Source organism: Chionomys nivalis, chromosome 5 (genome assembly GCF_950005125.1).
Source record: "Chionomys nivalis chromosome 5, mChiNiv1.1, whole genome shotgun sequence".
Classification (NCBI taxonomy): domain Eukaryota; kingdom Metazoa; phylum Chordata; class Mammalia; order Rodentia; family Cricetidae; genus Chionomys; species Chionomys nivalis.
In genome coordinates this window covers 4,144,904-4,168,703 of record NC_080090.1, presented here as the reverse complement: position 1 = coordinate 4,168,703, position 23,800 = coordinate 4,144,904, and the positions used below count along the sequence as shown (strand labels likewise).

Below are 23,800 nucleotides of genomic sequence, written 5' to 3'. Positions count from 1 at the left end.
CATCATTGCTGTACCAGTTCTTCTCTGTGACAAACATCCCCAGGTGAACAACTTGGTGGAGGAAGGGGATTCATTCATCCAGTGGTTCCATCTGCTGTGCTCTTGGGCAGAGTACCATGTGTGGGCACATGTGGCAGAAGGGGCATTCTTTACTTGATAAACATAGGAAGAAGTTGAGCAGGAGGGTCCAGGCACACCCCCCCCACACAGACACCCCCAGGAGACTTACTTTCTTCTCAGCTAGCCTGCATTTCTTAAAGGTTCTTTAGCCTCCCCCAAATAGCGTCACCACCTGGGGACACGAGAGCAAGAGGGTGACTTTCATGTCAATCACAATAAACAGCCCAAAGCCGGGAAAGCCAGATAACTAGCTAACTGCACGCTGTGTCCTTGGAACTCTGATCACCTCTGGGTCTTGTGGGAGTGAGGAGAGGCAGAGGGTGACTGGGCACTGGGCAAGAAAAGGTACTGGGTGCATGACAAGAAAATATTGCAGGACAGACACTGAGTACCAGAGGACCCCAAAGTGACCTGGCGGTGGAGGAAGAGGTGTCCATCATTGTCAGAAGATCACGAGTACTCCAAGTCAGAAGAAAACACCAATGCATGCTTGTAGGCGTTCTGCTTTCCCCATGCTTCACAGAACGGCCTCTCAGGGCATCTTTACAGGGCCTCCAACTCTGCCATACGTTGCCTGGCCTCAGTTGTCCTCCACAAGACCCTCAATCTTGTATATTTTATGAACATGAGTTGTAGGGATTGTTCTATTAGCTGGACCACTCTGGTCAAGGTGTGACCCCACCTGTCACAGCCGGTGCAGTGTGTCAACTGCAGTCTCCTGGAAGGCAGTCTGAGGTCCTCAGAACCCTGTGAAATCTCTTCCCATGAGACAGGCTCCCCTCTGGCTGGCTTGTTCCTTCTCTCAGTCCGAGATTGAGGGTGGGGTGGGGGAAGGGGAACTTCCAGTTTCTTGGGGTTCACTGTCTGATGACCAGAGTTAGGGCGAAAACTCTTTAGAGAAATCTTCATTCCTGCTTGCCACTGGCAGCCACCCACACCCCCTCCCCCTGCCCTCTGCCCCTTGACTGTAAACATCCTTTGCTTTAATACAAAGTCCAGTCCCTCTGCCCTATTGTAGAGAAATAGCTTTCTCCCTGTTAGAATAATCATGAATAAAAACGACATTTTAGCAACTTGAGACATCAAACAGGAACCCGAGGTACCTTGTTGGCCTTGGCTTTGTAGTTTAAGATATGCTGGCATTTGGGGTGACAACTGACAGAGTCTGCCTTGGGGGACCTGCAGGGAAAGAACCTGGAGCTTTGTCTAAGGACTAATCCTGGTCTCAGGCTCTGCAGAGAGCTCTGAGGTGTCAGGCATGGAAAAACAAACGTGGTTCAGCCCTGTAGAGCCTCAGGACCTGGTAAGATCTTTCCACCTTCAGATCCCCGCTGGCTGGAAGCTCCTTGGCCACTGCCAAACTGCTCTTGGGCAGCTGCCCAGCAGCTTGATTTCTGATTTCAAAATCACACCATGTTTCTGCAAACGTTGTATGCTTTAGGTCAAATAAACAACCCTACAAACACATAAAGAAGCTGTTCTACATTGATTGTAGGGGAGGGTCAGGGTGAGGGAATAAGGGAGGGAGGAAAAAAGGACAGGAGGAGATGAAAACCACCACAACTGAGCCACCCCCTCCCCGCCCAGGCTGAGTGAAGATGCTCAACTTGGATTGGCGGGAAAGGGTCAGGAGCTACAGGGCCACTGGCGACAGTTACTCTTTAGCTTAGCGCAGCTGGCGCCTGAGGTGAATCAGCGCTCGCCCCGTCTGCCCTCGCCATGGGTGCCTCCGGCTCCTGGGCTCTGGCCCTCCAAGGCTTCTCCGCATCCCGGGTCCACCGGCAGCTGCGGTCCACCTGGCTCGGCATTGCCGCACTGGGACTGGCCGCGGTGGCGCTGGGGACCGTGACCTGGCTTCGCATGCGTCCCCGGCGCCGGCGGCTGCAGCAGGTGGGGACGGTGTCGCAGCTCTGGATCTACCCGATCAAGTCCTGCAAGGGGGTGTCGGTGAACGAGGCGGAGTGCACCGACATGGGGCTGCGGTGTGGTCACCTGCGTGACAGGTACGCTGAACCCTGCGCCCCCCTGACCTAGGCTGTGTGGGTGCGCGCGGGTGTGGGTCTCCTCATTCCTTACCAGATATGAGACCAGGAACTGGGGAGGGGGCGCCGGAAAGCGGAAGAAAGTGACCCTGACCCTCCACCAGCCACTCGGGGGACCGGGAACTCTCAAGTCTCCACGTTTCTCAATTCCAGTAGAAAATATCTGTGTTCCCAATAAGACATGCCCCCCGCCGGCCAATCCGCAAGAAGAAACTTCAAAGTCCCTCACGGAGCCCTTGGTCACTTTCCTTTTAGTGGTATTCTTCAACTCTAGAGAAACTAGGACAATTGATGCCAGAGTGCAGAGGGCTCGTAGGCACCGCTCGTCGTTATTGTAGCAGTTGAACACTTTCTTGCAGTTAAAAAAAAAGAAAGATCGGCAAGTGTTATTTTCCCCAGACTCTCATCAGGTTAGAAAGTCTCCGCGTGCGGGACTGAATCTGAGATTTGTGCTGTCTTTAGTCACTGGGATTTTGTAAACAGCGACTAAAAGCCCGTATGGACTCCCAGACTTCGGGAAGGGCACCTCTGCCCTCTTTGGGTCTGATTTCCCTCCCACTAGCTCTGGGCACAGACTGACAGGTGTTGTGACCTCTGGCTCAGCTCTGGAAAGATAACACCAGCGGTGAGCCTCCCACCTGGCTGGCCCAGTGGGCACGCTGATAGACTGACTCAGCGAAAAGAAAGAGTTTTTTTTGTTGTTTTGTTTTTGTTTTTGTTTTTGTTTTTGTCTGAAAGCCCTCCTTGTCCCATGACTGATTTGGGGGCGGCCTTTACAAAAGGTCGCTGAGTGACTGAGGTCTGACTGGTGGGCTCCTGCTCCTGGCGTGGACCTTGTCTCGTGTGCCCCTCATCACTTTGTGCTTTGCAATTCTCCAAGTCTTGAGAAAACAGATCATTAGAGAAGGAGGTGGGTGGCTGCTCCAAGGCCTTCCTTCTGGTTGGTTGCCCGGCTCCCCGCCCACCCCGCCCCCCACCTGAAAAACCTCTAACCACTCCCTCCTTTCACCCAGACACTGCCATTTCCCTAGAAAGTTGAAAACTGATCTGCCGTACCTCTGCTTCAGGCAGCCAAGAATCATAACTAGTCCCTGATTCTAGGGTGGGGTCTCACAGACAGCAGCTTTTTATCTTTGGATAGTTTCTGTCGGAGGCAAAGGGCATTGACATTAAGTTACCTCATCGATTCAGAAAACATGTTTTGAACTTTTACCACAGCTGTGGTGTCAAATTCCTTACTTTTGTCACAAGCTCCTAGGGAATTGAAGCAAAAAAATAAACAACAAAAAATCCAGCCAACCAACCAAACAAACAAACAAAAGTAATCAACTGATCCACTGGGGGACTGTGACAAGTTCCAGGAAACAGAGAGGAAAGTCCTGGAGGCTGGGAGACACTCAGGGAGAATTTAGCAAAGGACAGTAACAACTTGTAGTGAAAACTAGAAAATGGTTACACACTTTCCAGACAAGTAAGTTTCCCAACATTCTAAAGAGTTGGGTGTAAATCCCAGGCTTAAAGACTGGCACACGCTGATGCTTTAAGGATTGGAAAACAAGGACTTGAGTAGAAGAAATGTGTTTTGCAACTTTGAAACTTGACTGTGCACAGCAGCAAGTAAGAAGTGGAAATGACCGAGATGTCCGTCGGAGGATGAGAAGATTAAGTAAAATGTGGTTTATGCGGATGGTAGACTATGCCCCAGCCTTGGAAAGGAGTGAGGGTCTAGCGCATGCTATAGCAGGAATGAACGATGAAACAGGATGCTAATTTAAATGAGCAGGGCAGAGGGACTAGCTGTGTATGGTTTCAGTTCGAATTGCTGGACTCCAAATTCATAGACAGAAAGTAAAATGGAGGCTCTGGGGCTGGAGGAGGCAGGTGTGCTGAGTTATTGTTTAACGGGTGTAGAGTTTGGAAAGATGAAAGGTTCGGGAACTAGCGGGGAAGGTTGCACAATACTGCGTGCACTTACCGTCGTGATGCAACATTTCACGTGGCTTCTCTCACTCGTGGGCTGGGTCTGTCCTGGGTTCTTGGCCAAATCCAGGGCCCACATAGACTCGCCAGAGAAGTTGGTAACGCTATTTGAAAGTAAAGCAACTGTACAGCTTCTAGAGGAATATGCTATCAAGAATGACAGAAGCTAGCAGGGCGTGGTGGCACACACCTTTAATCCTAGCACTCAGGAGGTGGTGGTGGGGGACAGGTGCAGTGTGTGTGGGGGAATCTCTGTGAGTTCAAGGTCAGCCTGGTCAAGGCAGCCAGGACTGCCAAGGCTACACAAAGAAACTCTGTTGTCTCAGGGTTTCTGTTGCTGTGAAAAGACTCCATGACCACCACAACTCTTTTTGTTTTTTAAGATTTATGTATACAGAGTTTTGCCTGCATATATGCATGCATGCCAGAAGAGGGTGCCACATCTCATTATAGATAGGACTTCTGGAAGAGCAGCCAATGTTCTTTACCTCTGAACCACCTCTCTGGTCCCCACGGCAACTCTTATAAAGCAACTCTTATGAAGGAAAATGTTTAATTGTGGAAGCTTACGGTTCAGAGGTCTAGTCCATTATTGTCACTGCAGGAAGCATGGCAGCTGGGAATCTGGTGGCATGCAGACAGACACGGTGCTGGAGAGCGAGCTGAGAGCGCTTACTTCTTGATTCACAGAGACCAGGAAGTGGTCTGAGACACTGGGCATGGCTGGAACATTTGTGAGACCTCAAAGTCTGCCTCCAGTGTGTCACACTTCCTTCAAGAAGGCCACACCTCCTGATAGTGCCATTCTCTTTGGGGGCCATTTTCTTTTAAACCACCATGCCTGTCTTAAAAACCAAAACCCAAACCAAACAAACAAACAAAAAGCCACCTGAGTGAGAGTTCTCAAGTTCCCTGATTTTTTTTTTTTTTTTTTTTTTTTTTTTTTTTTTGTTTTTCGAGACAGGGTTTCTCTGTGGTTTTGGAGCCTGTCCTGGAACTAACTCTTGTAGACCAGGCTGGTCTCGAACTCACAGAGATCCGCCTGCCTCTGCCTCCCAAGTGCTGGGATTAAAGGCGTGCGCCACCATTTGTTCCAGGCTGGAGATGAATAAAAGGAGGACTTGGTTACTAAGGAGCACAGCGAGGGTGGCTCTCTACCTTCACTGAAGATATATATTCCCTTTTCCTACTGCACAGTCCCTTCTCATAATGCACTTAATTTAACCATATGAATACCCAATTATTCATAGGAATAAAATAGTGTCCTGGTTGGTTTTTTGTCAAAACTTGACACAAGTTAGAGATATCTGGGAAAAGGAACTTCAATTGAGAACACGCCTTCATCAGATTGGCCTATTGACAAGTCTATGGGAAATTTTCTTGATTAATGATGGATGTGGAACGGCCCAGCCTACTGTAGGCAGTGCCACCCCTGGCCTGGTGGTCCTGGATTGTTTAAGAAGGCAAGTAGCACAAACTATGGGGAGCAATCCAGGAAGCCGCTCTGCTCCGTGCCCTCTGCTTCAGTTTCTGCTCCGAGTCTTCACTCCCCTGGAAGCAGAAAGGGGATGCACTTGCTTTTCTGTCATTTTCCTAGGAAGTCAGCATCTCCAAGCCTGGGGAATAGTGGGCTAGAAAAGTCTGGTAAAGATGGACACTAGACCTTCTTAGCAAATTGCAGAATTCACAGTACCCAGTTTTTAAACATTTGGTTGGCCAGGCTGGAAAGATGGCTCAGCAGTTAAGAGAGCTTGCTGCTCTTGCAGATGGTGGGGTTTTGTTGCCAGCATTTGTACTGAGGCTGGCAGCTGCTGGTAACTCAAGTTCCAGGGTATTGAATGCCCTCTTCTGGCTTTTGCAGGCACTGCATGCATGTGGTGCACACACCTAAACATCCATAAACATCATACACATACAATTTAAAAATTGAAAAAGCAGTACATGGAATTGGCATGACCAGTTGCTTAGCTGCATTCTACGGCTGCAAACTCCTCTTTCTGTTCCCAAGAGTTCACTGTGTCTGGTGAGTCTCTGGCCTTCTGTGAAGTGGATTCTTAACATCTTCTTGGGGCATGTTTAATGAACGTGGTCAAATCCTGACAATTGGGGTAAAGTATAATTAACATCTTTGCCTCAAAGTGTTCCGTCTGTTATATATCAATTGTTGAGTGGTTATTCGCCCCTTTAAAATGAACAGACATTGTCAGTCCTTGTTTGCAGCCAAGGTTATGCTAAGGACAGAGAGGCAGGCAGGCAGGCGAGCAGGCAAGCAGGCACGTATGCACGCACACATACACCCCGGGTTTCTTACGGGGAGAAATAGGAGAGGGGTAAACTATGACTCTGCTAATGGCTGAGGCTGCCTGTGCTGGTTTTATTTGGACAATGTCAGGTTTTGGCTTGTGATCAATGAAGACGGGAACATGGTCACTGCTCGGCAGGAACCTCGCTTGGTCTTGGTTTCCCTGACCTGTGACAATGACACCTTGACTATCAGTGCAGCCTACACAAAGGATCTACTGCTGCCCATCACACCGCCCGCCACAAACCCGCTCCTCCAGTGCAGGTGAGTAGAACGGGCCTCTGGCCTGTGGGAGCAAATCTGCATGCAATCTCTCTTTACTTCAGCCTTTAATTGTTTAAATTCACAGTTCTTACAAAACAATAGACGGGTTTCATGGTGACATTTTTACACACACAAATTGTATGTCGCTCATATTAGCCCCATATTCTCTTGTCCTGTACCCCTCAATTGGTTCTTTCTTCTCCTCAAATAATTGTCTCAATATTTCATGCCATATTTGTATATACAGGGTTGGGGATGCAGCTCAGTGGTAGGGTATTGGTCCACCACTCACAAAGTCCTGGACTTACTCTCAATATTACACAGTGTAGGCATGGAGGCATACAACTGTAATCCAGCACTGGAGAGGTGGGGGCAGGAAGATCTGAAGTTCAGGGTCATCCTTGGCTATATGGCTCATTCAAGGCCAACCTGGGCTATATGAAACCCTATAGATAGATGATGGGTAGATAGATAGATGATAGATAGATAGATAGATAGATAATAGTTAAGTAAATCTAGATTCTACATATAACAGAAAATGTGCGATTTTTTTTAACCACCTTGCTTTCCTTTAGACCTCTTTCTCCCATGCATGGCCTCTCTTCATTTTCATGTCCTATATACACATGAATGAACATATATATTTGTGTTTAAATCCAGATTGTACCTCTGCTCTTGCACTTTTGAGGAAGTTAGAACAACGGAGGGGCTCCAGAAAGTACATTACCAACAGTTAGGCATCAATTGCATGTACCTCCCCTCCTCAGCGCTCAGTCCTCTGCATCCTGAGAGGAGAAACGAGGAAATAGCTTCAAAAGCTGGTGTAGGGACAGGGGACACAAAAGCCCAAATGTAACAGGCTGCGGACGGGACTCCGTGGTACAGCACTTGCTGAGCATGCTCGAAGCTCTGGGTTTGAACCCCCAACTCAACCATAACTTAATTAATTAAAGTCTGATGTAGAAAGCAATGCGGGCTAAAACACCCTGACATGGAGCGAAGAGAAAAAGAATCCCATCAAAGAATGCAGGCAGGAAAGAAGGGCGCCCTGGAGGAGAGGAGGTCCTGTCCTGTCATCTGTCACCAGACCGTCTTTGCAGACGGCTCTGGGAACAGCACCCTATGAGATATGATATTTAGCTCGAAGGGAAGTTGAAAGGTGGGAAAGAGCAGCTGTAACTGGAGAAGTGTCCTGTGTTCAGGCTGGAGGACGGAGGAAGGAGGACATTGCTAGGGCACCCCGTTCAGAAGCCTGGCACCCCGTTCAGAAGCCGACCTCCTCAGCACCAATGGACTGTGGGAGACAGGTGCTCTAGGACCTGGTTTAGCAACTAAGGAACCACAACTTGAACTTCCTTCTTCCCACTGTGGGACCAAGATTTGGCTTAGTTAGACTTTGTTTTTTTTTTTTTTCTGTTTTTTTTTTCTTTGTGATAGGATTTCTCTGTGTAGCAGCCCTAGCTGCCCTAGAACTTGTTTTTTAAACCAGGCTGGCCTCAAGCACACAGAGATCCACCTGCCTGTGCCTCCCAAGTGTAAGGATTAGAAGCATGGACCACCATGCTTGACTATTTCTGCATTTTTAATTAATATACGATTTGAGTTTGGCATGGTGGTGCAAACCTTTGAGCTCAGCACTTGGAAGGCAGAGACAGAGGAAATCTCTGAGTTTGAGGCCAGCCTGGTCTACAGAGTGAGTTCCAGGACAGCCAGGACTCCACAGAGAAATCCTGTTTCAAAAACAAAAAATTTAAAACAACAAAAACATGAACTACAAGGAAGCAATAGTCTATCCATCTTGGTCAGACCTGGTGGCATCAGCCTGTAATCCCAGCAGGAGGGAGACTGAGGCCAGAGGATCATAAGTTCAACAGTAGCCTGGGCAACTCAATGGGACCTTGTCTGAAAAAAAATGAAGAAAAGGTAAAAAGCAGAATGGAGATGCTCAGTGGTAGAGTGCTGGCTTAGCATGCACAAAGTCCTGGGTTCAAACTCAACCATTGCACTAAACACCTGCCTCCTCTCTTCCCACCACAGTGGGTGGGTCTTCCCTCAATCGACAGCCGAGACAATCTCCTACAGGCCAACTTGAATTGGGCAGTTCCTCAATCATGGCCGATTTTAGGCTTGATTCTGAAGGGTTGGAGTTGGGTCTTCATGCTTGTACCAACTGAGCCATCCCCCCAGCCTGTTCATGTTCCTCTGAAAACTCAGTACACTTCAAACCTATTACCTCTCTGCATCCTCCAAACACACCTTTCAGGCAGGGGACACAGGTATGCTTCAGTTGCTTTTGCAAATGGGAAGAGCAAGGCTTGAAACAGCACTTTCCATTCCATTTCATGACTATGGTGGCCCTGAGGCAGGGCTGAGCTAAAGGCAGGTCTTCTGGTTATGAAGGGATGTTGGCCATGTCATGGCTGAATTGTTGCAGTTTCTCCGGTCCGTCCGGACATACAGGATTACAGTACTCACAGCCTCTGAATTGTCCCCACTGCAGAGTGCATGGTCTGGAGGTGCAGGGCAGGGATTGCGGAGAGGAAGCCGCTCAGTGGATCACCAGCTTCCTGAAGACACAGCCCTGTCGCCTGGTGCACTTTGAGCCCCACATGAACCCCAGACGTTCTCAGCTGCTGAAGGCTCGGTTCCGGTCCACGGACCATGTGAGAGGCTTGGTGTGATCTGAGGGTGTAGGAAAGTTGTGTGGGTTTTGCCACGTGTGCACATCCCTGGTATGCTAAATGCTGTGGTTTCCACGGCCATCTCCAGGCTCCAGAGACGCAAAAGCAATAGGCAGAAAGAAAGCACTTGCCAAGCTCAAAACCTGGGCTCTGACCGCCATCATGAGTCAGGCTTCTAGATAGAGGACCAAAGGGATGCGGAACTATTAAGTCCTGCCCATCACCACTATCTAGGCACCAGTCTCTCCTGAAAATTGTCAGAAATGCATGAAACCTCTTCCTGAGAGACAAGACCCCTCCCCTGGATGACATCATGACCCCAGCTGTTTTCTTCTCCCCTTACCTAAGTTTCCTGGGAATATTCCAGGTTCTTAGACTCCATTGTATCTACAGTCTCAGCCAACGGGAGAGCCACAAGTGTCTCTTGGGAATACACTCATTCCTGACAGGATGGGTACAGGAGTGGGGTTCCTTTTGTCTTGATTTCAGGGAGCCTCCACTCCCCTGGAGTATCCACTTTCCTATTTGTGTAAGCATTCTGGTGCCAATAGACACACAACACAATTTATTCTAGAGTGGTATCATTTTTGATCAATTCTGTAATGGCATGGTCCAACGTTTTTAACTTCCTTACAACTGTGTGTCAGATTACAAGTTCAGGCCAGTGTATGTGTGTGGAGCAAGTGTGTAGAGCAGGATTGTGGAACAGGTGTGGGGAGCAGGTGTGTGGGACAGGTGTGGGGAGCAGGTGTGTGGAACATGTGTGGACAGCAGGTGTGTGGGACAGGTGTGGGGGACAGGTGTGGGGAGCAGGTGTGTGGGACAGGTGTGTAGAGCAGGCATGTGAAACAGATGTATGGAGCAGGTGTGGGGAGCAGGCATGAGGAGCGTGTGTGGGGAGCCCCAGACTTCACATGGTCAGGGTGAGGCATAAGGCTGCAGGAACTCCTCATGATATAGGTCAGTAGAATCAGACAACTTTAGTGTTAAAAAAATGAGGGCCAACATTCATACTTCATATTAATTTTAAGGTTGCATAAAGATAGGCACCTATAGAATTAGGGGACTTCTCAAATGTAGTGAAGCCATCAAACTTGACCACCTTATTAAACACTAAGGAAATGGATGTTTGGGAAGGTAAGACGGCGTCTTTAAAGGATGTCTAGTGACTCTGAGGTCATGTTCTGTTCATAAACTAAAATAAGAATTTATAGGTATGGGTGTTATGCCTGAATGTATGTCTATGTACCACAAATGTGCAGTACCTATGAAGGTGGGAAGATGGCATCAGAGCCCCTGGAACTGGAGTTACACATCATTGTGAGTTACCATGTGGGGGCTAGGAATTTAACTCTGGCCCTCTGCAAGAGCAGCCAGTCCTCTTAATAGCTGAGCCTTCTCTCTAGTTCCTTTATGTCATGCAGTTCTGCAATTCCAGTTAAGGCTTTGAATTGCTATGACATTTCTATGTAAAGAACTAGAAAAATAGCTATAAAGACATATGTGTGTATGTGTGTATATGTGTTCACATGTGTGCATGCATGTGTGTATGTGTACATGTGTGTGCATGCATGTTTGTATATGTGTTCATGTGTGTTTATGAGTGTGTATGTATGTCTGTGTATGTGTGTGTGTGTTTGTTGAGGCAGTGCTTAATTTTCAGGGACTAGATCATGATGTCCCCTCTGAGACATTTCTGCTCCACACTCTATCCCAATCTCTGTTTCTTGTCAGGTGGCCTACTCAGATGTAAGCCCATACCTGGTCCTGTCTGAGGCATCTTTGGGAGATCTCAACTCCAGGATGGAGAAGAAAGTGAAAACTATTAACTTCAGGCCCAACATTGTCGTTTCAGGATGTGATGTTTTCGCAGAGGTAACATTGGCCTGCGTAGCCTCTTTCTTTTTATTTTGTGGAAGATGTAGTAGTTATTTCCAGGAGGCCCATCACTGTCATCCAAGCACAGGGGGTGGAGGCAGAGGGTTTGGAAGTTCAGAACCAGCCTCAGCAACATAATGAATTCAAGGTCAGCCTGAGCCACACAAGACCACATCTCAACAACAACTAAAGCGTAACAGTTACTAACGCTGATTTAGACTCTTGCAAGAAGTGAGTTGCTTACTGCCTCTGAGCTGCACAATGGTTCTACTTTTAGGCTTGTTGAGACCCCACCTAAAATTTGAAGGCTTGTGTATTGAAGACGCACGCAGGCGAGGCAGAGCTGTTTCTCTGTGAGATCTGAGGCTTACAGGGAGAATCTTGAGTCGGTGGATTGACTGTTGAGATAATTTACTCAAAATGGATCACATGGTCTGTGTCACTCATGGAACAAACAAGGTGGTTGTTGTGTCTTACTGCCCATCCCAACCACCTGGTTTCTGACTAGCTGCAGCCTCCCCTGACGAAGACCAGCATCTTTAGCATGACTGCTAGGTAGGAGTTAGGGTGTTTATCAGCTTGCTGGTGTTCCCAAACACTTTCAGGGCCCCCTTCCTTGGGCCCTCAGGCGTCCCACATTGTGCCTCAGCATGGAGAAAAATGACACTGGTTCTAGTGTCCTGGGAGGTCCTGGAAGCTGATCGTCTTTAGGACTGCCTTTGGATGTTGTCTCTGACTCCATCTGATCTGTCTTGAAGTCCGATGCTGGTCATGACAGAACCAAACGTGAGAATTATGAAGACCTGGTAGTAGTGGTGGTTGGAATGAAATGTCCCCTATAGTCCCAGGCATTTGAACAGTTGATCCCTAGATAGAGGCACCATTTTGGGAGGTTTAGAAGGTGTGACCTTTTGCTTGTACACGTGGTTCAAGCTATGAGCCCTCAGCTTTCTGTTCCCGCTGACGTGACGTTGCCCTGCCTGCACAGACTCTAGCTTCAGGAACCATAAGCCCGATACACTCTTCCTTCTCTAAATGGCCTTGGTCATAGTGTTTTATCACAGTAACAGGAAAGTAACTAATATAATAACGAATATGCAACAGCTCAGAAACACATAATAAATCTGACGTGTTTCTCACGGTGCTTACCCATATTGTATCACATGACTTCACTGCAGCCTTGGGTGTGAACACATGACATGCACTTGGCATTGTGTGTGCTATTATGCCGCACAACAAGCCAAAGACCTTGGCTCAGGTTTGAGACTTTCATTTGTCATGAATTGTGGCAGATTTTTACTGTGCATACGAAGGTTCTGTTCTTTTAGGAACAGAATGGTTTTATTAAAGAAAGCAAACGCCACATTTTTCTACCTTCACTCCTTGGCACATATCCAATTAGAATATCTTTGGATTATAATTTGTCAGACAAACACACTCATCTCGTTAGCATTCATCTCATTAGCATACAAAGTCACTTTAGTTTTTGATAAATGGTAAGTACGTTGAATTATTTTAAAATAGTTTTTATGATGTATTATTATTATAATAGATAAATGTTTTTAGATAAATTTGTGTACCTATTTTGTATGCCTGTATGTTTGGGGAATCACATAAAAATTTCTCAGGTAAAAAGTGGTTGTGAATGGGAAAACATTTAGGAAACGCTAAAGTGGAGGCTTGGTGACGGAGGCAGCTGTGGGTACCCAGTGGAGACATCGGTCCTCAAATAGGAATTTACCTCTGCTCATACCTTTTGCATATGTGTAGTTTGGGAGAGGCAGCGGAGACAAGAAAGAGACTCTTACCTCTTCTAGTTTCCTTGGATTCCAGGGAAAGACTTAGACCAAGTGATTGTGTGATTGATGATTGAGTTCTAACCCCTTATATTGGGGAACTAATTCTGTCTCTCAGCTTTTCTGTGGAAGGTGGACAAGGAATGCTGAGAAAAGAGCAATCAAGGAAAGCCACCCCCACAAATCCATCCCGATATTTTTTAAATTACATTTATTAATTTATTCACTTATTTATTGTATGTGTACACATGTCACAGTGCATGTGTGGAGGTCAGAAGACAACTTATGGAAGATGGCTCTCTCTTTCAGCCATACGGATCCCAGGGATTGAACTAAAGTCTTTAGACTTGGTGACAAGTGTCTTTCCAGTGAGCCATCTTGCTAGTTCACTTCTGGTGTTTTATTTAAAATGTTCCTTGTGTAGTCTCAGATCCAAGCATGTGCATTTCTATGAAGATGGCAGAGTGTCTGTGCACGAGTGAGCTGCATGCATCCTTATACAGTGACTCTGCAGTGTCTGTGCGTGAGTGAGCTGCATGCATCCTCATACAGTGACTCTGCAGTGTCTGTGCATGAGTGAGCTGCATGCATCCTCATACATGACTCTGCAGTGTCTGTGTTTGTGTTCCTTTATGAAAAGGGGCCATGCATCCAGTCTGTGTCAATCAACGGGACAAAGGGTCTTCTCTCTCTCTCCCTCTCTTTCTTGTTACAATCTCCTGCAGTGTGACCTAACCTGTCACTTACCACCTGTCAGTTGAGGTGCAGTACAGCCCTGGGCTTCCTCTGTGAGTTTTGTTGATAAAGAAGGTGTGTGCTCCTAGGCTGCCCTCAGGCTCTTCTCCCACCCAGAGTCCTTTTCACTTTCCAACGTCTGCCTGGGACTCTTTCACAGAGAGCTCAGCACTGAATTTGCTCTGGTTCCTCCCTCTGACCTGCTCTTCCCCCTGCTAGGCTCAGACACATGCACTACCCTGTGACTCTCAGTTCTTGGGCAGCTGGTAAGTCAGACATTGATACATTGCCATATCTAGTTGCTACATCATGTCTGGACCACAAAACGTTCTCTCTTGGACCTTAGAGAGGCAAGGGACAAGCTTCCAGGGGCCCTGTGGGAGCTCTTACACTTTTCAGTGTGATTACCTTGCTCAACAGCCTCCAGTAGCTCGCCACCTCTCAAAACGTCCGCGCTAAGCCTGTGAGCTGGCTCAGCTCCTAAAGGCACTTACGGAACAAATGTGACAGCCGAGGTTTGATCCCAGGACTTGTGTAAAGGTGGAACGCATACCCCCTCCCACTCGCTCACACACACGCAATAATAATAAAGGAATAAGACTTACAGTTATCCACATATGTAATCAATAGCAAAAGGATCTTACTCCATCTCCAGCACTCAAGTTCTTCTGCCTCACAGCAAAGCTGACTTTCTTGTTTCCAATCAACGCTCTACAAATGGAAAACTGGACCTGCAGAGATATATGACCAAACCCAGGCCGTACTCCTTTCTGTCCAGGCCTTGCTGGCTCTCAGCCCATCTTATTTTGAGTTATTACCTCTAGCCAGTTTGACCTGATGGAAGACTTCCTTGGTGTCCGCAGGGTCAGCATCTTCTCAGGCCCGGTGTGAGGTTAATAGTAACAGAGTTCTCTTCCTTCCCTTTGCTAAACAGGTGCTTTCCAGATGGTGAACATTTTTTACCTTATTTTTCCTTTTTTATACTTTTTTTGTTTTGAGAGGAGTGTCTCATTATGTAACCCTGGCTGGCCAGGAACTCACGATGTAGACCAGGCTGGCCTCAAACTCAGAGTGATCCACCTGAGTGCTGGGATCAAAGGGGTGAATCCCCACACTGGGCAATCTTTTCTAAATAAAAAGATTTCTTCTTAATTGTGTGTATGTGGGGTGTGGGGTTATATATGCGTGTAAATGTGGGTGCTCCTGGGGGCCAGAAGAGGGCGTCAGATCCCCTAGAAGCGGTATTAGAGGGGGTTGGAGCTTCCTGATGCAGTGCTGGGAACTGAACACTGGCCCGCTGCTAGAGCAATTCTGGAGCATTAACCATTCCAGCTCCTGCCTTAGTTTTCTTTCTTTCTTTTTTTTTTTTTTAAATATTTATTTATTTATTATGTATGCAATATTCTTTCTGTGTGTATGCCTGAAGGCCAGAAGAGGGCACCAGATCTCATTACAGATGGTTGTGAGCCACCATGTGGTTGCTGGGAATTGAACTCAGGACCTTTGGAAAAGCAGGCAATGCTCTTAACCGCTGAGCCATCTCTCCAGCCCCCTGCCTTAGTTTTCTGAGTCTTACTGTCCTACTAGCTTTTGTTCTGTCTACAAGAAGCTTTGGGGATATTTCTCTAAGTCATAACTAATGAATTCCCTAACCTGGGTCCTCAGTTCACTCTTTTAATACCTCAGTGACCCCTGCTGGAGACATCTTCACAGAACAGGCTGTAGTTACAGAAGACTATGTTTTTTAACTGTTGTGACATAGAGAAAGGACCCATGCTAACAAAACAGTACCAAGGGATCTGGAGAGCTGGCTTAGCAGAAAAGAGCACTTGCCAAGGACCTTGGCTCAGTCCCCCGAACCCACATGGTGGCTCACACCCATCCCTAACTCCAGTTCCACGGTAAGACATTCCATACCCTCTTCTGACCTCCGTGGGCATCAGGTACACACATGCTAGGTATACTTACACACACACACAGGCAAAACACTCATGCACATAAAATGATTAACTCTAAATATATATATATATATATATATATATATATGGAGACAAATAAAATCCATGCTGTACCCACATGGTGAACAGTAAGCATTTACCAAGATTAAAGCAGCAACTTAGGGACACTCTGCTTCCAGGTGCCGACACCAGGACATTTCATTGTAGATGCTCACTTCCAGCCCCCACCCACCCAGCTTCCTTCTTTGTGGGGGAAGATCTGACCTCCCTCCGCGACCTTTGGTCTTCTCAGTGGTGACTTGAAGGACTTCAGGTGCACTAAGTCAACCCCACCTTCCTTTTGACTTCCTCCCTGGCTGGGGTACCCTCACCCTTCTGCCCATGTGGCTAGTCTACAGACTTTTCTGAAGCCAACCTTGCCTGGTGTCTGCCTCCAAAACCCTAGGATCTGCACCTCAACCAACAAGGAGCACGCATGCTGTGTCAGAGGCTTTTTTTAAGTTTTCTGGAACTTTATTATGCTTTTATTTACAATGTGATGGGTTTCGCCATGACATTTTTATGTGCACGTTTAACCCATCTTGATCATATTCATTCCCCCTTATCCTCACCTATTTCTGTGGGCTTTTATTTTTAATTATCACATTTGTGTGTGTGTGTGTGTGTGTGTGCATGCGCCACAGTGCATGTATGGAGGCTAGAGGATGACTCACTAGAGTTGGCTCTCTCCCTCCACCGTGTCAGCCCTGACGATCCAATGCAGGTCACCCAGCTGCAGCAAGCACTTTTCCCCACCAAAGCATGTCTCTTTATTTTCAATTTTTCATGCATATCCTCTCTTTCTCGCTGAACTTGAGTGTCTGGAGGGGCTCAGATTTGCTTGGCCTTGAGGCACAGGCTCTGCTACTGATGCCCTCAGGCCGACAGCTGAGAGGTCATTCCTGTTGGGGCTGGGACTCTGAATGCCGCAGCCCCGGGAGATGGCTGGGAAATCGGGGCACCAGGTTACACAGCGACTTGGTGTTTGTTTGCAAGACAGGGTCTCATGTATCCCGGGCTGTCCTCAAACATGCTAGAACGTCTGATCCTCCTGCCTCCACCTTCTGAGTACTGGGATTAGAGATGTGTGACATCAGGCTCAGCTAATAGAGTTCTGTGGATTCAACCTGGGATGCCCTGCCTGGAAAAGCTTTCAAAGAGGAGAGGGGCCTGACCTTGTTTTAGGAAGAAAGGGAACACTCAAAAGTGTGGGATGTCCCTTGGCCTCTCCAGACTGATGTAATGACATTAGGTGTGACTCCACACAAGTCCCTGCACAGGTGAGGGCCCAGAGGTGCTCATGGGAACTCTTCCTTTCCTTTCTAGGATTCTTGGAATGAACTGCGCATTGGGGATGTGGAACTGAAGCGGGTGATGGCTTGCACTAGGTGAGACCCTTTCCTGTTCCTGGGCGGGGAGGGGCAAGGCCTGTCCCTCCGCTTTGTCCCCTGTGTGATGCTTTATTTGTGTCCAGGTGCCTTTTAACGACGGTGGATCCGGACACCGGCATCATGGACAGAAAGGAGCCGCTGGAAACACTGAAGAGGTAAACCAGGCAGACGGGGTCTCACCTTGGGGTCCAGGTGTCTGAGGAGCCACGTCTATTAATGTTACAAGGGAACTGTGGAAACACCACGCACATGCAGAACAGGAGCTTTAGGGAGTCCTGGCCACTAGGCGGATGGTATGCAGAGAAGAAAGCCAGCGTGTCCAGTGTTCCATGCTGCCTGTGGTTTGCTGTGGCCACTGGAGGTCTTGGAACACATCTCCAGAGGGTGAGGGGGGCTCCTGTGAGGTACCGTGGGAAATGTCACTATTAAGGCCGGTACTGCAGAGGAGCAGGCTTTGGGACAGGGGCAGTGATACGCTGTAGCTCTTGCTCATACCTCTTCAACATTAGAGCAACGAAGAATCTAGGCTTTTTATTTTTCATGGAACCAAAAAGATAGAACAAAGAGAAAGATAGGCTGGGCAGACCTGGCTATCGCAATACTGTGGCTGTCAGCAAGTCTCCTTCTGCCAGGCCCTGACTTCTCTGTTTTAGGATTCTAGGGGTTGGATCCAGGTCCCTGTGAATGCTAGGCAAGGTCTTCTACCACTAAGCTCTGTCTCCAGCCATCTTTTTTACTTACTAAATTTTATTATTATTATTATTGTGTATGAGTGTTTGCCTACATGTATTTGTGTGCAGCATGTATGTGTACAATGTTCACATAGGCCAGAGGAGGATGTCAAACCCCCTGGAACTCTAGCTACAGACAGTTGTGAGCTGCCATGTGGGTGCTGGGAACTGAACCAGGGCCCCTCCCTCTGCAAGAGCCCAGATGTTCTTAAGCAGCTCTTTCTTTTTAGTTTGAGCCAGGGTCTCCCTCAGTCATCGAGGTTGACTTTGAGCTCACTTTGTAGCCTCTGTAATCCTGAGACGTGTATCATCAGCCATGGCTCTGGTCCTCAGAAAATAAAAGAAACGGGGGAAAACTAGGCAAGCCTCTGTGTGCATCAGACAGATGGCTCGGGAGCTGCTTGTCACCTCCGTGTTTCTCGCTTTCTTCCCCACACGCTCCCTGGTCTCAGATTTCCGTCCCCTCTGGCTTTGGAAGGCTCTTGTGCTTACAGAACCTGAAAGCACTCCGGGCACTGGTGTTGGTTCTCCGCATTGTCAAAGCCCCTCTCTTGGGAGGCTCTGTTTGTAGAAGGAGAGTAATGGACCCCAAAGACAGAGCAAGGGCAGGAAGCAGTGATCACAGGAATTCATACTCACCCCCCTGATCTTCTGCAGGCTTCTTACAGCCCAGCCATCCTCCCTAATTGCTTTTAATACCCAGGGAGATGGTGCAGCCGGCCAAGGTGGCTTCTCTCTCTCCCTGAGATTTAAAGTGTTATGGGTACAGTGATTTATGTTCTTCCTAGGACAGGTGGTCATAAATCGGGCAGGGAGAGGCCCGCTGCAGGGTATAAATCTTAAGAGGCAGAGCACACAGCCCTTCAGTGGCATCCCTGGGTATCGTTGGTGCCCAGAGGTTGGCACTGCTTTGCACTGAATGTGCTGGGCATGGAGACTGACCTCACCCACCTGCCTGGCCTTGCAGACTTCTCACATCCCAGCCCTGTGCCCTCATTGCTTCTGTATGGTCAGAGCCCCGCTGGGCAAAGCAAGGTGCCTACCGCAGAGAATTATTCCACATTGTCTGTCTCGCTCTGCTCGTTCTTAAAGGACTGGGAACGGAATCTTGTACACAATAGAACTCACAGAACTCCATCTCAGCGTGTGAGGACCTGGAGGTCAGTTTCCTTATTTGTGACCACTGAGTGTACAGGACTCCACATAGCTGAACTAAAGCGGCTTGTATCATTTTCAGTAGGCGACCAGGTCCTGACCCAGTCCTTGACACCTTGCTGTATCGATTTGACACTCTGAGAGCAGAAGTCAGACGAACTTAAAGCCTGAGACTAGCTGTTCCCAACGACACCTAACACAACCCTATCAGGGACCAGGGGTGGTGACGGTGTCCATGTGTTGCCCCTCTGGGAGCTGTCACAGCGATGTTTACCTCAGAATCTGACCATGAGGTCTCAGAAGTAGGATGGACCTAGGACTGGCCAGGGTTTTGTGATCTCCACGTGGAGACTGGCCAGGGACCTTGCCTGTAGCCATGCCTGGTCGCTGATGGGAGTAAATAAGACAGTGTGAACAAGACAGTGTGACTCACACCTTCTCCTCCCCGATGCACACTCTTCAGAGTTGACAAAGTGTTTCTGTTCACACCACTATGTAAGGAAGGAGAAGTCTAGTTGGAGAAGTGTCAAAGGCCAGCTTCGGCAAAACTCGTACGTTCCAGGGTAGGAGTGTGGGGATTAGAATTATTAGGCAAAAGGAACAGAGATGTACGAGAAATACGAGACAGAAACACAGATGGCATCTGGAGGGACAGTCAGAGAATACTGAATCTGCTTTACTTATTTTTTGCACACTTATGTATTTCACTCCAAAAGGGGAGGGTGGAGGCCACAGACTTCATTAGCACCATATAAGGAATAGACTTGAATTCTCTGACCTTTGGTCCAGGTGGAGCGCATTCACTTCTATACCCCAAATACTAATTAACCACACCCCAAGTCAGAATCTCTTGTTTGTAGCCACACCTGTTGTCAACAACTTTGAGAGAGCAAAAATAAGCTCGCACTCTTTGGCCTCCAGTCAAGGTGGAACAGACTCACAACCGTGGGTCCCCACAAAGGAGGAGCTGTTTGGTTTTTTTTTTTTTTTTTTTTGAGTTCTGGGATGGATGCCAGAGTCTCAAGCACACTAGACAAGAGTTGCACCACTGAGCTATTGCCACTCACCGCGCCCCCTTGTCTGCACTCTGTGAGCTGGCACCCAGTTCGCGAGCTCCAGGCAAGGGGCTGGAGGTTAAAATACACAGACACACACAGACAGAGAGACAGCGACACGGGTCATGCTTGAATTCCCCAAAAATGCCCCCTTTATTGTATTCAGGGGCAGATTATATAGAGATAGCCACGCCCCAGACAAACCCACCAGAAACCACTGTCCTGCCATCAGGAACTCCTGAAGGTCTCGTGCTCAGAGCAGCTGTAGGCACTCAGATCAGGGGATTACAAGAACTTCAGGATCTGGGGTCTCGCTGCTCCCAACAAGCTATAATGTCCAGTTCTCATCTCAGAGACCTCTGTTTAGGCTAAAAACCATGTTTTAGGGCCTCTTGCTTATCAGAGTAATTGTGTGTTCTATATGCATTGAAATACATAGAGAAATGTTCTCTGAAATATAATTTGTTGCTAGGTGTGATCACTGACATTAGAAGTCTCAGTTCTTTGAAGGTTGAGGCAGAAGGATTGCCACAATTTGAAGGCAAACCTGGTCTACATAGTCCCAGGTCATTCTGAGCTATAATGTAAGGTCCTATCTCTAAGTGTAATTTGCTAATCCAAACAGAGGTTGCATTATGTATTTATTTCTATATGTATTTATATTATATATTTATATAACTTCCTCCCTCTATATAGACAGATATAGATTTGGTATATAGATAAAGTCAGAGATGATGGAAAAGGCTTGGTATACACTTCTTGCAATACCTAGTTTTTTCCACCAGAGGCCGCTGTTGACCTCACTTGGTCTCCCTCACCTGGCAATCAGGAATCATGCAGGTTTTTAAAGGTAAATGAGTGATTGGTTGGATCTCTGGATTCTTACCAGGCCTGCGGAAGAGAGCTGCTTAGGAAGACAGAAATATGAGGGATGGTAGCCTCCTTGCTAGAGGATGAGATAACTTTGGACTCCTGATCCTCTTGTTGGGTTTTGATATCAGACAAGCATTTGGGTACAGGATCCTGGGTTTGCCTCTGAGACTCACCTGTATAGCAAGGGCTAAGGCTTTGTAATAAGGGTTGAAGTTGTGTGGGAAGTGCTTGGTGCAGATGCAAGTACGTGAGAGGTACAGGAACTCCCTGAGATAGGTAGACCCCACAACCCCTCAGTACAGCACCTAGGAATAAGATAGGCCAAGTCACAGAAATATTGCTGTCTCCTCCCTCCCCCATCCCTCAAAGCCTCCTTCATCACATGGTGACCAAGGGAGGGGCAAGTAAAAAGAGATGCCTGGATTCGTGGTCCAAGATTATTGCAGGCTATGCCACGAGGAAACATGCTGGGCAGCAGCACTGGAAAAGTGGGGGTTGAGAAAAAGGGAGTCAAATGGTACCATTTAAGGACCTCTGATCTGGGCAACCATGGACCAGGAAGGTAAAGATGGAAAGGAAGGGGTGACATTCTTGCCAGGATCTTGGATCAGGTGACATATGTGGAGAAATTGTGAGGGAAAAGGAAAATTATAGGCTCGTCCAGGCATATGGAATATCTCATTTCTCTTTGAAAATTTTAAATCTTTCATAAATTTTAAGCTCATTTACCTTATTTATTTATTTATTATTGGATGTGTGTGAGTGTATTGTCTGCTTGCATGTCCATGTGCCATGTGTGTGCAGTGCTGAGTTAGAAGGAGTTAGGTCACAGAGAACTGGTGTGAACCAACCGTTAGAGGCAGTTGTGAGCTGCCAAGTGGGTGCTGGGAACCCAACCCTGGTTCTCTGGAAGTGCTCTTAGCCACTGAGCCATCTCTCCAGCCCCAAGTGCCTAACTTCTTGATGTTGGAAAAGGAAAGGTCACTAGAATGAGAAGCCGCGAGGATGGAGTGTTTGACTATGCCTTGGTGCTTCCAAGTGGCTTGTCACTCTCAGGCCCTCCCAGGGGGGCGGGGGTGCTGAGCTGTTAGCTCTGACTGGATCCTGATTCCAGGCACAGCCTGCCTGAGTGGGTGGACACCTGCTTCAGCCCTGACGAGGCTACGTGGGGTCCACATTCTTCCTGTTTCCTGGGACTCATTGAGGTCTTTCCTGTTGCAGCTACCGGCTATGTGACCCTTCGGAACAGCCGTTATATGGAAAGCTACCCCTCTTTGGACAGTATTTTTCTCTGGAAAATCCAGGGACAGTCAAAGTAGGAGACCCCGTTTACCTTCTGAGCCAGTAATGGGAACTGCACGTTCTGGAACAACAGATGTCTCTCAGAAACATTTTTGAAGCTGACATCGCTTGAACTGCTTCTTCAGCCTTTTCTTTGGGGCTGTGATTCCCAAGTTTTCCTCTTTCAGATTCCCTTCTATCTCAGTCTCTCGTTTTCTGGGTCCAGCACACAAAGCAGAGAAAGGCAGTCCTGCAAACTTAGCAGGGCGCCGTCGAGTTTCTTGAAGGATGAAGGGATTATCAAAATGCTCTGTTTATAATTATGGAGTAATTTTTCTACTTCTGCATTCTCTTGCCAAGGCAGCAGATGTCCATCATCTCCCCACCCCTCTTTTGGGAAGGGAAAGAAAACAGGAGGAAGACTGTAAGCCAGAAGAATGTTCCAGAATGTTTTGCTACCCCTGGACATCATGCATACAATGGAAATTAAATACTTTCCCAAGTAAGGTTGGAACAACGACGTTTTCTTTTCTCCTCGAGGCCGGGGCTAGCTTTGGAAAGGGCGTAATAAAGACTGAATGCTGGAGATATTAATTTTTCCATGGATCCTCCTGCGTCTGCTGCCGTTGCTCCCTAGACAGTGTCTCTGATGACCTGATGGATCCCTTAACTCAAGGAACGCCTCTGAGATGGCAGGATACAAAACCAGCTCACTAGAGCATTTGAAAAGCAGGGTGGTTTCCTGCCCTTGAAGCAGGGCATGGCCTACGAAGGATTCAAAATCTTTCCTAGTATGTGGGGGGAAAAGAGTGACATCAGAGAGGGAGAGATGTCTCCCTGGGTATCTAAGATGAGATTTGATCTTGCCTGGGGAAATGATGGCTTTCAATATTAACAAAATTAAATGGCCCCAAGAGGATGTGGCGCCGCCTAGTGGTGGTAAATGGCAGCTCAGTCCATTTTAAGTTAAAAAAAAAAAGTCAATCTTGTGCCTGAGTCTAGTAGAAACAATTCTGTGCCAAGGAAGAGGAGGAGTCCCTAGGTGCCCTGTGTTTCTCTCCTTCAGGAACGTGACTTTATTTCTTTTGTTTGTTTTTTATTTTATTTTTAAATCTATATAACTATATATTAGTACATTAAATGTGTGTGTGTGTGTGTGTGTGCGCGTGCGCGCGCGGGTGTGTGCATGCACACACAAGTGCCACGATACACAAGTGGAGGTCAGAGGAAAGCTTGAAGTCAGTCCCTCATTCTAGCATGTGAGACTCTGGGATTCAACTCAGGTGGCCAGGCTTGGCAGCCACCCTCACCTCAGGACACTGCCCTGACCTAGACCCACATTCCTAACTCCTTGTGATGATGGCATCGATTTCCCCGTGACTCATCACTTCAGGTGAACCTCCTCATTATCTCTGGACCGAACCTTGTGTGAGGCAGCTAGAGATAGCACTGCAGAACGGCCCCGCATAGAAGAGGGTACCCAGACACCCTTCTCACTTAACACTTGCCTTCTTCTCCA

At 47.7% G+C, this 23,800-nt stretch overlaps 1 protein-coding gene across 1 annotated transcript; it reads left to right on the top strand.

Moving 5' to 3' along the window:
* The first annotated feature begins 1,645 nt into the window (after positions 1 to 1,645).
* On the top strand, positions 1,646 to 22,867 carry Mtarc1 (mitochondrial amidoxime reducing component 1). Its single transcript, XM_057770246.1, has 7 exons — positions 1,646 to 2,123; positions 6,535 to 6,708; positions 9,209 to 9,371; positions 11,124 to 11,264; positions 17,122 to 17,183; positions 17,270 to 17,341; positions 22,222 to 22,867. Exons 1-7 carry the CDS (start codon positions 1,840 to 1,842, stop codon positions 22,346 to 22,348), a joined length of 1,023 nt encoding a protein of 340 aa, XP_057626229.1. The 5' UTR covers positions 1,646 to 1,839; the 3' UTR covers positions 22,349 to 22,867.
* Positions 22,868 to 23,800: the final 933 nt, after the last annotated feature.

What these genes read in the sequence shown, in the direction of transcription:
- Mtarc1 (XM_057770246.1), top strand. Translation starts at nt 1,840, where the DNA reads ATGGGTGCCTCCGGCTCCTGGGCTCTGGCCCTCCAAGGCTTCTCCGCA. An exon ending in TGTGGTCACCTGCGTGACAG is followed by an intron (nt 2,124 to 6,534) that starts GTACGCTGAACC and finishes GGACAATGTCAG; the next exon opens with GTTTTGGCTTGTGATCAATG. An exon ending in GGTTCCGGTCCACGGACCAT is followed by an intron (nt 9,372 to 11,123) that starts GTGAGAGGCTTG and finishes GTTTCTTGTCAG; the next exon opens with GTGGCCTACTCAGATGTAAG.